Consider the following 12,493-nt stretch of genomic DNA (forward strand, 5'->3'; position numbering starts at 1 on the left):
TGGACCCCCCCATTAATTGAGCCCCCCCCACCCCACTAATTAGAAGCCCTCCCTTTAATTGACACCCCCCTCTAAAAATCGGGACCCCCCCCACGATTAATTGCCCCCCCCCATCATTCCCTCCCCTGTTAATTGGGACCCCCCCCCCAAATCACCCCCCTTATTTGAGACCCCCCTATGAACCCCCCCATTATTTAATAGAGACCCTCCCCCATTAACCCCCCCTCCCTATTTAATAGGAGCCCCCCCTCATTAATTAGAACCCCTCATTAATTGTCCCCCCCCCTTATTTGCCCCCCCCCCCCCCATTTTATGGACCCCCCCCATCTTATGGACCCCCCTCATTTTATGGACCCCCTCCGATTTAATTGACCCCCCCATTTAGGGACCCCCCCATTTTAGGGACCACCCCCATTTTAGAGACCCCTCCCCTCATTTTATGGAACCCCCCATTTTATGTGTCCCCCCCCCCATTTTAGGGACCCCCCCCCCCATTTTAGGGACCCCCCTCATTTTATGGACCCCCTCCGATTTCATTGACCCCCCCATTTTAGGGACCCCCCCCACTCATTTTATGCCCCCCCCCCCTCATTTTAGGGACCCCAAACCCCATTTTATGGACCCCAAACCCCTTTTACGGACCCCCCCTCATTTTAGGGACCCCCCCCCATTTTAAGGACCCCCCCCCCCATTTTAAGGGACCCCCCCCCCCCCTCCCTTACCTCATTCCAGACCCCAAACTCCCCCTCTTGGCTCCACCCCCCTCCATGCTTTCGTACCAGCGTTCCTTCAGCTCCACCTCACCAGCGGCCCTATAAGGGGGGGGGGGGGGGCAGAGTTTGTCACCCCACAGCGACCCCCCCATCCCATAAGAACCCCCCCAGCCCCATAGATGTGGGGCACAGACCCCATAGAACCCCACACACTCCATAGATGGAAACACAAACCCTATAAGGACACGCCTACCCCATAGGTGGGGACACAGACCCCAAGAGCCCCCCCAGCCCCATAGATGGGGACACAGGCCCCATAGGGACCCCTCCACCCATAACCCCCCCTCCCAGCCCCATAAATGTGGGGCACAGACCCCATAGAGACCCCCCCAACCCCATAGATGGGGACACAGGCCCCATAGGGACCCCTTCCACCCCATAACCCCCCCTCCCAGCCCAATATATGTGGGGCACAGACCCCAAAGAACCCACCCAGCCCCATAAACACCCCCCAGCCCCATAAATGTGGGGCACAGACCCCATAGAGCCCCCCCAACCCCATAGATGGGGACACAGGCCCCATAGGGACCCCTCCACCCCATAACCCCCCCCTCCCGGCACCATAAATGTGGGGCACAGACCCCAAAGAACCCACCCAGCCCCATAAAAACCCCCAGCCCCATATATGTGAGGCACAGACCACATAGAGCCCCCCAACCCCATAGATGGGGACATAGGCCCCATAGGGACCCCTCCACCCATAACCCCCCCTCCCAGCCCCATATATGTGGGGCACAGACCCCATAGAGACCCCCCCAACCCCATAGATGGGGACACAGGCCCCATAGGGACCCCTCCACCCCATAACCCCCCCTCCCAGCCCCATAAATGTGGGGCACAGACCCCATAGAGCCCCCCCCAACCCCATAGATGTAGACACAGACCCCATAGTGGCCCTATAACATCCCTAGAACCTCCCATAACAACCCTATAACGGCCCCGTAACTGCCTATAGTGGCTCTAAACCAACCCTATAACGACCCTATAAAGGCCCTATAGCGACCCTATAATGGCCCCTACCTGTCTGCTCTCTTGGCCCGGATGTAACAGAACAGTAGGACGATGGCGGCCGACCCCAAAACGGCCACGGCCGACCCCAAACCCGCAGCCACTTTGCTGACCCGGTTGGCACAGCGATCCCCCATATACCAGTACAGCTCCGGCTCATTACACCTATGGGGGCGGGTATAGGGGCAGGTATAGGGTTATAGGGTCAGGTATAGGGTTATAGGGTCAGGTATAGGGTTATAGGGTCAGGTATGGGTTGGTTATAGGGTCAGGTATAGGGTTATAGGGTCAAGTATAGGGTTGGTTATAGGGTCAGGTATAGGGTTATAGGGTCAGGTATGGGGTTGGTTATAGGGTCAGGTATAAGGGCAGGTATAGGGGTGGGTATGGCACAGCGATCCCCCATATACCAGTACAGCTCCGGCTCGTCACACCTATGGGGTCGGGTATAGGGGCAGGTATAGGGTTATAGGGTCAGGTATGGGGTTATAGGGTCAGGTATGGGGTTATAGGGTCAGGTATGGGGTTATAGGGTCAGGTATGGGGGCAGATATAGGGTCAGGTATGGGGTTGGTTATAGGGTCAGGTATAGGGGCGGGTATGGGGTTGGTTATAGGGTCAGTTATAGGGTTGGTTATAGGGTCAGTTATAGGGTTGGTTATAGGGTCAGGTATAAGGTTATAGGGTCAGGTATGGGGTTGGTTATAGGGGCAGGTATGGGGTTGGTTATAGAGGCAGGTATAGGGTTGGTTATAGGGTCAGGTATGGGGTTGGTTATAGGGTCAGGTATAGGGTTATAGGGTCAGGTATGGGGTTGGTTATAGGGTCAGGTATGGGGTTGGTTATAGGGTCAGGTATAGGGTTATAGGGTCAGGTATAGGGTTGGTTATAGGGTCAGGTATAGGGTTGGTTATAGAGGCAGGTATAGGGTTGGTTATAGGGTCAGGTATAGGGTTATAGGGTCAGGTATAGGGTTGGTTATAGGGTCAGGTATAGGGTTGGTTATAGGGTCAGGTATAGGGTTATAGGGTCAGGTATAAGGTTATAGGGTCAGGTATGGGGTTGGTTATAGAGGCAGGTATGGGGTTGGTTATAGGGTCAGGTATAGGGTCAGGTATAGGGGTGGGTATAGGGGCGGGTATGGGGTCGGTTATAGGGGCAGGTATGGGGTTGGTTATAGGGTCAGGTATAGGGGCAGGTATGGGGTTGGTTATAGGGTCAGGTATAGGGGGGTATGGGGGTGGGTATGGGGTTGGTTATAGGGTCAGTTATAGGGGTAGGTATGGGGGCAGATATAGGGCTGGGTATGGGACCCCCACCCCCTTATAGGACCCCCCATAGACCCCATATATCCCCCCCATTACACACAGGCACATGGGTCCGGTCCTGGTGACTCTGCAGCGCCCCCAGCGGCAGCCCGAGTTCCCTGCAGCCCTGTACCACCCCATAGACCCCATAGACCCTATAGGGTCACCCCATAGACCCCATAGACCCCATAGACCCCCCCATTACATACAGACACATGGGTCCGGTCCTGGTGACTCTGCAGCGCCCCCAGCGGCAGCCCGGGTTCCCTGCAGCCCCGTACCACCCCATAGACCCCATATAGGACCCCCCATAGACCCCATAGACCCCATAGACCCCATATAGGACCCCCCATAGACCCCATAGACCCCATAGACCCTATAGGGTCACCCCATAGACCCCATAGACCCCCCCATTACACACAGGCACATGGGTCCGCTCCTGGTGACTCTGCAGCGCCCCCAGCGGCAGTTCAGGCTCCCTACATCCCCGTACCACCCCATAGACCCTATAGGACCCCCCATAGACCCCATAGACCCCATATAGGACCCCCCATATCCCCCCCATTACATACAGACACATAGGGCCGCTCCTGGTGACTCTGCAGCGCCCCCAGCGGCAGTCTGGGTTCCCTGCAGCCCCGTCGCTGCAGTTCGTTAAACACGAGACGCCGCCGCTGCTCAACGACGGGAAATAGAACGACGAGAACGCGGGGGGGGCCTGGGAATGGCAGAAGGCTGGGGGGAGATGACGTCATCGTTAGGGTGTGACGTCATCGTGACGTCATCGTAGGGGGTCCCTATTGGGGTCTCATTAGTGGGTGGGTCCCTATTGGGGTAATAGAAGGATGAGAATGGGGGCGGGGCCTGGGAATGGCAGAAGGCTGGTGGGGACAATGACGTCATTGTGAGGTGTGACGTCATCATATGGGGGTGACGTCGTCGTGACATCATCATACGGGGTCCCTATTGGGGTCTCATTAGTGGGTGGGTCCCTATTGGGGTAATAGAAGGACGAGAACGGGGGGGGTGCTGGGAATGGCAGAAGGCTGGAGGGGGGGGGGAAGGAATGACGTCATTGTGAGGTGTGACGTCATCATTGGGGGGTGACGTCATCGTAGGGGGGTCCCTTTTGGGATGACGTCATCATAGGGGTCCCTTTTGGGGTGTCCCTATTGGGGTCTCCTTAATGGATGGGGCCCTTTTGGGGTCACCCCATGTATGGGTCCCTATTGGGGTCACCCCCTTATTGGGTCCCTTTTGGGGTCTCCTTAATGGATGGGTCCCATATAGGGTCCCTTTTGGGGTCACCCCATATATGGGTCCCTATTGGGGTCACCCCCTTATAGGGTCCCTTTTGGAGTGGCCCCATGGATGGGTCCCATTTAGGGTCCCTTTTGGGGTCACCCCATTGATGGGTCCCTTTTGGGGTATCCTAATTATGGGGCCCTTTTGGGGTGGCCACAATGATGGGTCTCCTTTGGGGTCTCCTTAATGGATGGGTCCCATTTGGGCCCCCCCATTATTTGGGGCCCCCCCATTATTTGGGGTCTCCCCATTATTTGGGGTCCCATTTGGGGTCCCCCCATTATTTGGGGTCCCATTTGGGGTCTCCCCATTGTTTGGGGTCCCATTTGGGGTCCCCCATTATTTGGGCCCCCCCCATTATTTGGGGTCCCATTTGGGGTCTCCCCATTATTTGGGGTCTCCCCATTATTGGGGTCCCATTTGGGGTCTCTCTCCCCCCGTTCTCACCGGTGGCGTTGAACTCAAAGGATCCGTTCCTAACGGTGACATTGGAGAGACACAGATCTGGGGACAATGGGGACATCATTGGGGGGGGCCCTATTAACCCCAACGGCCCCATCACCCCCCATATCCCCCCATATCCCCCCCATATCCCCCCATATCCCCCATATTCCCCCATTTACCCCCATTATACCCCCCATATCCCCCCATTTGCCCCCATATCCCCCCATAGACCCCCCATATCCCCCCCCATTTACCCCCATATCCCCCCATAGACCCCCCATTTACCCCCATTATCCCCCTATATCACCCCATAGACCCCCCCATATCCCCCATATCACCCCATAGACCCCCCATTTACCCCCATTATCCCCCCATATCACCCCATAGACCTCCCATATCCCCCATATCACCCCATAGATCCCCCATAGATCCCCTATATCCCCCCATATCTCCATATCTCCCCATGCAAGACCCCTATAACCCCCATATCCCCCCATAGACCCCCCATATCCCCCCCAGCCCTCATAGATCCCCCATATCCCTCCTATATCCCCCATTATTACCCCCCATATCCCCCATTTACCCCCCCTACCCCACATAGACCCCCCATACCCCCCCATGGACCCCCCATAGATCCTCCATACCACCCCATTTACCCCCATTTACCCCCATATCCCCCCATTACCCCCATATATCCCCCATTATATCCCCCCATTACCCCCCATATCCCCCCACTTACCCCCATATCACCCCATATCCCCCATACCCCCCATATATCCCCCCCATATCCCCCATTACCCCCATTATATCCTATTACCCTGGGTGCAGTTGCGCTGTGCCGCCTGTAGGAGGCGCTGTGTGTATATCCCCATTGACTCCCATTATATCCTATTACCCCCATTATATCCTATTACCCCCATTATATTCCTATTACCCCCATTATATCCCTATTACCCCCATTATATCCTATTACCCCCATTATATCCTATTACCCTGGGTGAAGTTGCGCTGTGCCGCCTGTAGGAGGCGCTGTGTGTATATCCCCATTGACTCCCATTATATCCTATTACCCCCATTATATCCTATTACCCCCATTATATTCCTATTACCCCCATTATATCCCTATTACCCCCATTATATCCTATTACCCCCATTATATCCTATTACCCTGGGTGCAGTTGCGCTGTGCCGCCTCTAGGAGGCGCTGTGTGTATATCCCCCATTGACCCCCATTATATCCTATTACCCCCATTATATCCTATTACCCCCATTATATTCCTATTACCTCCATTATATCCCTATTACCCCCATTATATCCTATTACCCCCATTATATCCTATTACCCTGGGTGCAGTTGCGTTGTGCCGCCTGTAGGAGGCGCTGTGTGTATATCCCCATTGACTCCCATTATATCCTATTACCCCCATTATATCCTATGACCCCCATTATATCCTATTACCCCCATTATATTCCTATTACCCCCATTATATCCTATTACCCCCATTATATCCTATTACCCTGGGTGCAGTTGCGCTGTGCCGCCTGTAGGAGGCGCTGTGTGTATATCCCCATTGACTCCCATTATATCCTATTACCCCCATTATATCCTATTACCCCCATTATATCCTATTACCCTGGGTGCAGTTGCGCTGTGCCGCCTGTAGGAGGCGCTGTGTGTATATCCCCATTGACTCCCATTATATCCTATTACCCTGGGTGCAGTTGCGCTGTGCCGCCTGTAGGAGGCGCTGTGTGTATATCCCCATTGACCCCCATTATATCCTATTACCCCCATTATATCCTATTACCCTGGGTGCAGTTGCGCTGTGCCGCCTGTAGGAGGCGCTGTGTGTATATCCCCATTGACCCCCATTATATCCTATTACCCCCATTATATCCTATTACCCTGGGTGCAGTTGCGCTGTGCCGCCTGTAGGAGGCGCTGTGTGACGCTCTCCGTCACGTTCTGCAGCTGCTGCTCGGTCTGTGACGTCACGCGGAGCGACACCAGCACCACGTGATCCACGATGATACTGCCGTTCCTATTGGGGGGGGGGGGGGGGGAGGGGGTCACGTGACGTAGGGTGGATGATCCCCCCCCCCCCCCCAATGGGGTCCTTTGGGGTCTCCACCACAATAGGATCTTTTGGGGTCCCACCCCAATGGGGTCTTTTGGGGCTCTCCCCCCCTCCCCAATAGGGTCTTTTGGGGTCCCCCCCTCCCCAATAGGGTCTTTTGGGGTCCCCCGCCCCCCAATGGGGTCCTTTGGGGTCCCCCCCCTTCGTTCCCCCCCCAATGGGGTCTTTTGGGGTCCCCCCCCTCCCCAATAGGGTCTTTTGGGGTCCCCCCCTTTCATTCCCCCCCCAATGGGGTCTTTTAGGGTCCCCTACCCCCCCCAGTGGGGTCTTTTGGGGTCCCCCCCCCATTAGGATCTTTTGGGATCCCCCCCCTCCCCAATAGGGTCTTTTGGGATCCCCCCCTTCCCCCCCCCTCCCCCCAATGGGGTCTTTTGGGGTCCCCCCCCCCAGTGGGGTCTTTTGGGGTCCCCCCCCTCCCCAATAGGGTCTTTTGGGGTCCCCCCCTTTCACTATCCCCCCAATGGGGTCTTTTGGGGTCCCCCCCTTTCACTCCCCCCCCAATGGGGTCTTTTAGGGTCCCCTACCCCCCCCCAGTGGGGTCTTTTGGGGTCTCCCCCCCATTAGGGTCTTTTGGGATCCCCCCCTTCCCCCCCCCTCCCCACAATGGGGTCTTTTAGGGTCCCCTACCCCCCCCCATTAGGGTCTTTTGGGGTCCCCCTCTTCCCCAATAGGGTCTTTTGGGGTCCCCCCCTTTCACTCCCCCCCCAATGGGGTCTTTTGGGGTCTCCCTGCCCCCCCCCCCCCAATAGGATCTTTTGGGGTCCCCCCCCAATAGGGTCTTTTGGGGTCCCCCCCTACACCCCCCCCAATGGGGTCCTTTGGGGTCCCCCCCTTCATTCCCCCCCCAATGGGGTCTTTTGGGGTCCCCCCTCCCCCTGCCAATGGGGTCTCTTGGGGTCTCCCTGCCCCCCCCCCATGGGGTCTTTTGGGGTCCCCTATTCCCGTACCTGAGCTGTGTGACCTCGATGCCTCGATATCCCTCAATGTTCCTATAGATCGGATCCATCTGGGGGGGATGGGGGGCAATTGTGGGGTCACCAGCCCCATTTAGGGTCCCCCCCTCCCCATTATGGGGTCCCCATTTTCATTATGGGGTCTCCACCCCCATTTTGGGGTCTCCCCTCCCCATTATAGGGTCTCCATCCCCCTTTAGGGTCCCCCCTCCCCATTATGGGGTCTCCATCCCCATTTTGGGGTCTCCCCTCCCCATTATAGGGTCTCCATCCCCCTTTAGGATCCCCCCTCCCAATTATGGGGTCCCACATCCCCATTATGGGGCCTCCATCACCCTTTTGGGGTCCCCATCCCCCTTTTAGGGTCCCCATTTTAGGGTTCCCATCCTCCTTTTAGGGTCTCCATCCCCTTTTTAGGGTCCCCCTGTCCCCATTAGGGTTCTCACCTGCCCTTTTAGGGTCCCCCCTCCCCATTTAGGGTCCCCATCCCCATTATGGGGTTCTCCATCCCCATTTAGGGTCTCCATCCCCTTTTAGGGTCCCCCCTCCCAATTTAGGATCCTACATCCCTATTTAGGGTCCCCTCTCCCCATTTAGGGTTCCCCTCCCCCTTTTAGGGTCCCCCTCCCCCTTTTGGGCTCTCCATCCCCCTTTTGGGGTCCGCATCCCCATTATGGGGGTTCCCATCCCCTATTTAGGGTCCTCTGTCCCCATTAGGGGTCTCACCTGCCCTTTTAGGGTCGCCCCTCCCCATTTAGGGTCCCCATTATGGGGGTCTCCATTCCCATTATAGGGTCCCCATTCCCATTATGGGGGTCTCTGTCCCCTTTTGGGGTCTCACCTGCCCTTTTAGGGTCTCCCATCCTCATTATAGGGTCTCCATCCCCATTATGGGGTCCCCATCCCTATATAGGGTCCCCATCCCCATTATGGGGGTCTCCGTCCCCTTTTGGGGTCTCACCTGCCTGCTGAACTCCTCCACGAAGCTCTTATAGGGTTGTGACGTGTTATCAAGGAGCTCCTTCTCAAAAACCCTATTGGTCACCCGCACCTCGACCGGCACCGTCCCATTGGTCTCTGATAGGATTTGGGGCAAAAAGAGCCAAAAATGGGTAAAAAAATCCCCAAACCTGGCTCTTATGGGCCTCTATGCACACCCCATAACCCCAAATGTGGGTCCTATGGGACCCTTTGCATACCCCATAACCCCATATCTGGACCCTATGGGGCCCTGTGCACATTAAAGACCCCATAATCCTAAACCTGGATCCTATGGGGCCCTATGCACCGCCCATAACCCCAAATGTGGGTCCTATAGGGCCCTATTCACACCCCATAACCCCAAACCTGGGTCCTATGGGACCCTATGCACACCCCATAACATCAAAACTGGACCTTATGGGGCCCTATGGCCACTATGGGGCCCTATAGATACTATGGGGCCCTGTGCACACCCCATAACCCCAAACCTGAACCTTATGGGGCCCTATTGCCGCTATGGGGCCCTATAGATACTATGGGGCCCTGTGCACACCCCATAACCCCAAACCTGAACCTTATGGGGCCCTATTGCCGCTATGGGGCCCTATAGATACTATGGGGCCCTGTGCACACCCCATAACCCCAAACCTGAACCCTATGGAGCCCTATGGCTGCTATGGGGCCATATGGCCACTATGGGGCCGGTACCTGCTGTGGTGTCGATCCGATCCTCTGCGTAGCTGCACGTTTCCCCTGTAAATCCATTGGGGCACACACAGACCCCATTGATCCAGCTGCCCCCGTTCTCACAGTGCCCTATAGGGGGAAATATAGAGGGGGGGAAATCAGTGGGGCAGGAGAATATGGGGGGAGAGAGGGGGGGGCGAGGAAGGGGATGGGGGGACAAAAATACCTGGGCTGCTGGTTGTGGAGTGGCTGGTTGTGCTTGTGGGGCGGGTGGTGGTAGAAGATCTGGTGGTGGTTGTAGGGCGGGCAGTAGTTGTAGTTGTAGGGCTGGTGGTGGTTGTGGGGTAGGGGGTAGTGATGGTTGTATCAGGTGTGACTGTGGTTGTGTTGGTTGTATCAGGTGTGACTGTGGTTGTGATTGTTGTATCAGGTGTGATTGTAGTTGTGATGGTTGTATCGGGTATGATTATGGTCGTCTTGGTTGTATCAGGTGTGATTAAGGTTGTGATGGTTGTATCAGGTGTGACTGTGGTTGTGTTGGTTGTATCAGGTGTGACTGTGGTTGTGATGGTTGTATCAGGTGTGACTGTGGTGGTTTTGGTTGTATCAGGTGTGATTATGGTTGTGTTGGTTGTATCAGGTGTGATGAAGGTTGTGTTGGTTGTATCAGGTATGACTGTTGTGTTGGTTGTATCAGGTGTGACTGTGGTTGTGATGATTGTATCGGGTATGATTATGGTCGTCTTGGTTGTATCAGGTGTGATTAAGGTTGTGATGGTTGTATCAGGTGTGACTGTGGTTGTGATGGTTGTATCAGGTGTGACTGTGGTGGTTTTGGTTGTATCAGGTGTGACTGTGGTTGTGTTGGATGTATCAGGTGTGACTGTGGTTGTGTTGGTTGTATCAGGTGTGACTGTGGTTGTGTTGGTTGTATCAGGTGTGACTGTTGTGTTGGTTGTATCAGGTGTGACTGTGGTTGTGATGGTTGTTCCAGGTGTGACTGTGGTTGTGTTGGTTGTATCAGGTGTGACTGTGGTTGTGTTGGATGTATCAGGTGTGACTGTGGTTGTGTTGGATGTATCAGGTGTGACTGTTGTGTTGGATGTATCAGGTGTGACTGTGGTTGTGTTGGTTGTATCAGGTGTGACTGTGGTTGTGTTGGATGTATCAGGTGTGACTGTTGTGTTGGATGTATCAGGTGTGACTGTGGTTGTGTTGGATGTATCAGGTGTGACTGTTGTGTTGGTTGTATCAGGTGTGACTGTTGTGTTGGATGTATCAGGTGTGATTGTGGTTGTGTTGGATGTATCAGGTGTGACTGTGGTTGTGTTGATTGTATCAGGTGTGACTGTGGTTGTGTTGGTTGTATCAGGTGTGACTGTGGTTGTGTTGGATGTATCAGGTGTGACTGTGGTTGTGTTGGATGTATCAGGTGTGACTGTGGTTGTGTTGGTTGTATCAGGTGTGACTGTGGTTGTGATGGTTGTATCAGGTGTGACTGTGGTTGTGTTGGATGTATCAGGTGTGACTGTGGTTGTGTTGGTTGTATCAGGTGTGACTGTGGTTGTGTTGGTTGTATCAGGTGTGACTGTGGTTGTGTTGGATGTATCAGGTGTGACTGTGGTTGTGTTGGTTGTATCAGGTGTGACTGTGGTTGTGTTGGTTATATCAGGTGTGACTGTGGTTGTGTTGGATGTATCAGGTGTGACTGTGGTTGTGTTGGTTGTATCGGGTGTGACTGTGGTTGTGTTGTTGTCTGTGTTGGTGACGTTGCTGGTTACATCAGGTGTGACTGTGGTTGTGTTGTTGTCTATGTTGGTGTCATTGCTGGTTATATCAGGAGTTATTGTGGTTGTGTTGGTTGTATCAGGTGTGACTGTGGTTGTGTTGGTTGTATCGGGTGTGACTGTGGTTGTGTTGTTGTCTATGTTGGTGTCATTGCTGGTTATATCAGGTGTGACTGTTGTTGTGTTGTTGTCTGTGTTGGTGTCATTGCTGGTTGTATCAGGTGTGACTGTTGTTGTGTTGTTGTCTGTGTTGGTGTCGTTGTTGGTTGTATCAGGTGTGACTGTGGTTGTGTTGTTGTCTGTGTTGGTGTCATTGCTGGTTGTATCAGGTGTGACTGTTGTTGTGTTGGTTGTATCAGGTGTGACTGTGGTTGTGTTGTTGTCTGTGTTGGTGTCGTTGCTGGTTACATCAGGTGTGACTGTGGTTGTGTTGTTGTCTATGTTGGTGTCATTGCTGGTTATATCAGGTGTGACTGTTGTTGTGTTGTTGTCTATGTTGGTGTCATTGCTGGTTATATCAGGTGTGACTGTTGTTGTGTTGTTGTCTATGTTGGTGTCATTGCTGGTTGTATCAGGTGTGACTGTTGTTGTGTTGTTGTCTGTGTTTGTGTCGTTGTTGTTTATATCAGGTGTGACTGTGGTTGTGTTGGTTGTATCGGGTGTGACTGTTGTTGTGTTGTTGTCTGTGTTGGTGTTGTTGTTGTTTATATCAGGTTTGATTGTGGTTGTGTTGTTGTCTGTGTTGGTGTCGTTGCTGGTTATATCAGGTGTGACTGTGGTTGTGTTGTTGTCTATGTTGGTGTCGTTGCTCGTTATATCAGGTGTGACTGTGGTTGTGTTGTTGTCTGTGTTGGTGTCGTTGCTCGGTATTGTTGTGTTGCTGGTCACGGTATTGTTGCTTTGGGTTGTTGTGTTGTTGTCAGTGTTTGTGTTGTTGCTTTGTGTGGTTGTGTTGTTGTCAGTGTTTGTGTTGTTGTTTTGTGTTGTTGTGTTGTTGTCAGTGTTCGTGTTGTTGTTTTGTGTTGTTGTGTTGTTGCTGTTGTTGCTCTGTCCTGTTGTCCGGCTGCTCTCCGTGTATCCCTCGGCTCCCCCTCCATATTGGATTCTCAT

The 12,493-nt window shown here is 54.0% G+C and overlaps 1 protein-coding gene across 1 annotated transcript; it reads right to left on the reverse strand.

The window, feature by feature from the left end:
- Positions 1–718: 718 nt before the first annotated feature.
- LOC146751507 (uncharacterized) lies at positions 719–12,493 on the reverse strand. The gene is made up of 9 exons (XM_085534383.1): positions 9,823–12,493; positions 9,618–9,725; positions 8,890–9,005; positions 7,923–7,981; positions 6,743–6,879; positions 4,841–4,897; positions 3,661–3,823; positions 1,794–1,946; positions 719–812 (listed from the first exon to the last, which is right to left on the reverse strand). The coding sequence occupies exons 1-9, from the start codon at positions 12,491–12,493 to the stop codon at positions 719–721; spliced, it is 3,558 nt and encodes a 1,185-aa protein (XP_085390509.1).

Source organism: Coturnix japonica, unplaced genomic scaffold (assembly GCF_054131305.1).
Source record: "Coturnix japonica strain WE unplaced genomic scaffold, WE-NBRP24 Scf082, whole genome shotgun sequence".
NCBI lineage: Eukaryota > Metazoa > Chordata > Aves > Galliformes > Phasianidae > Coturnix > Coturnix japonica.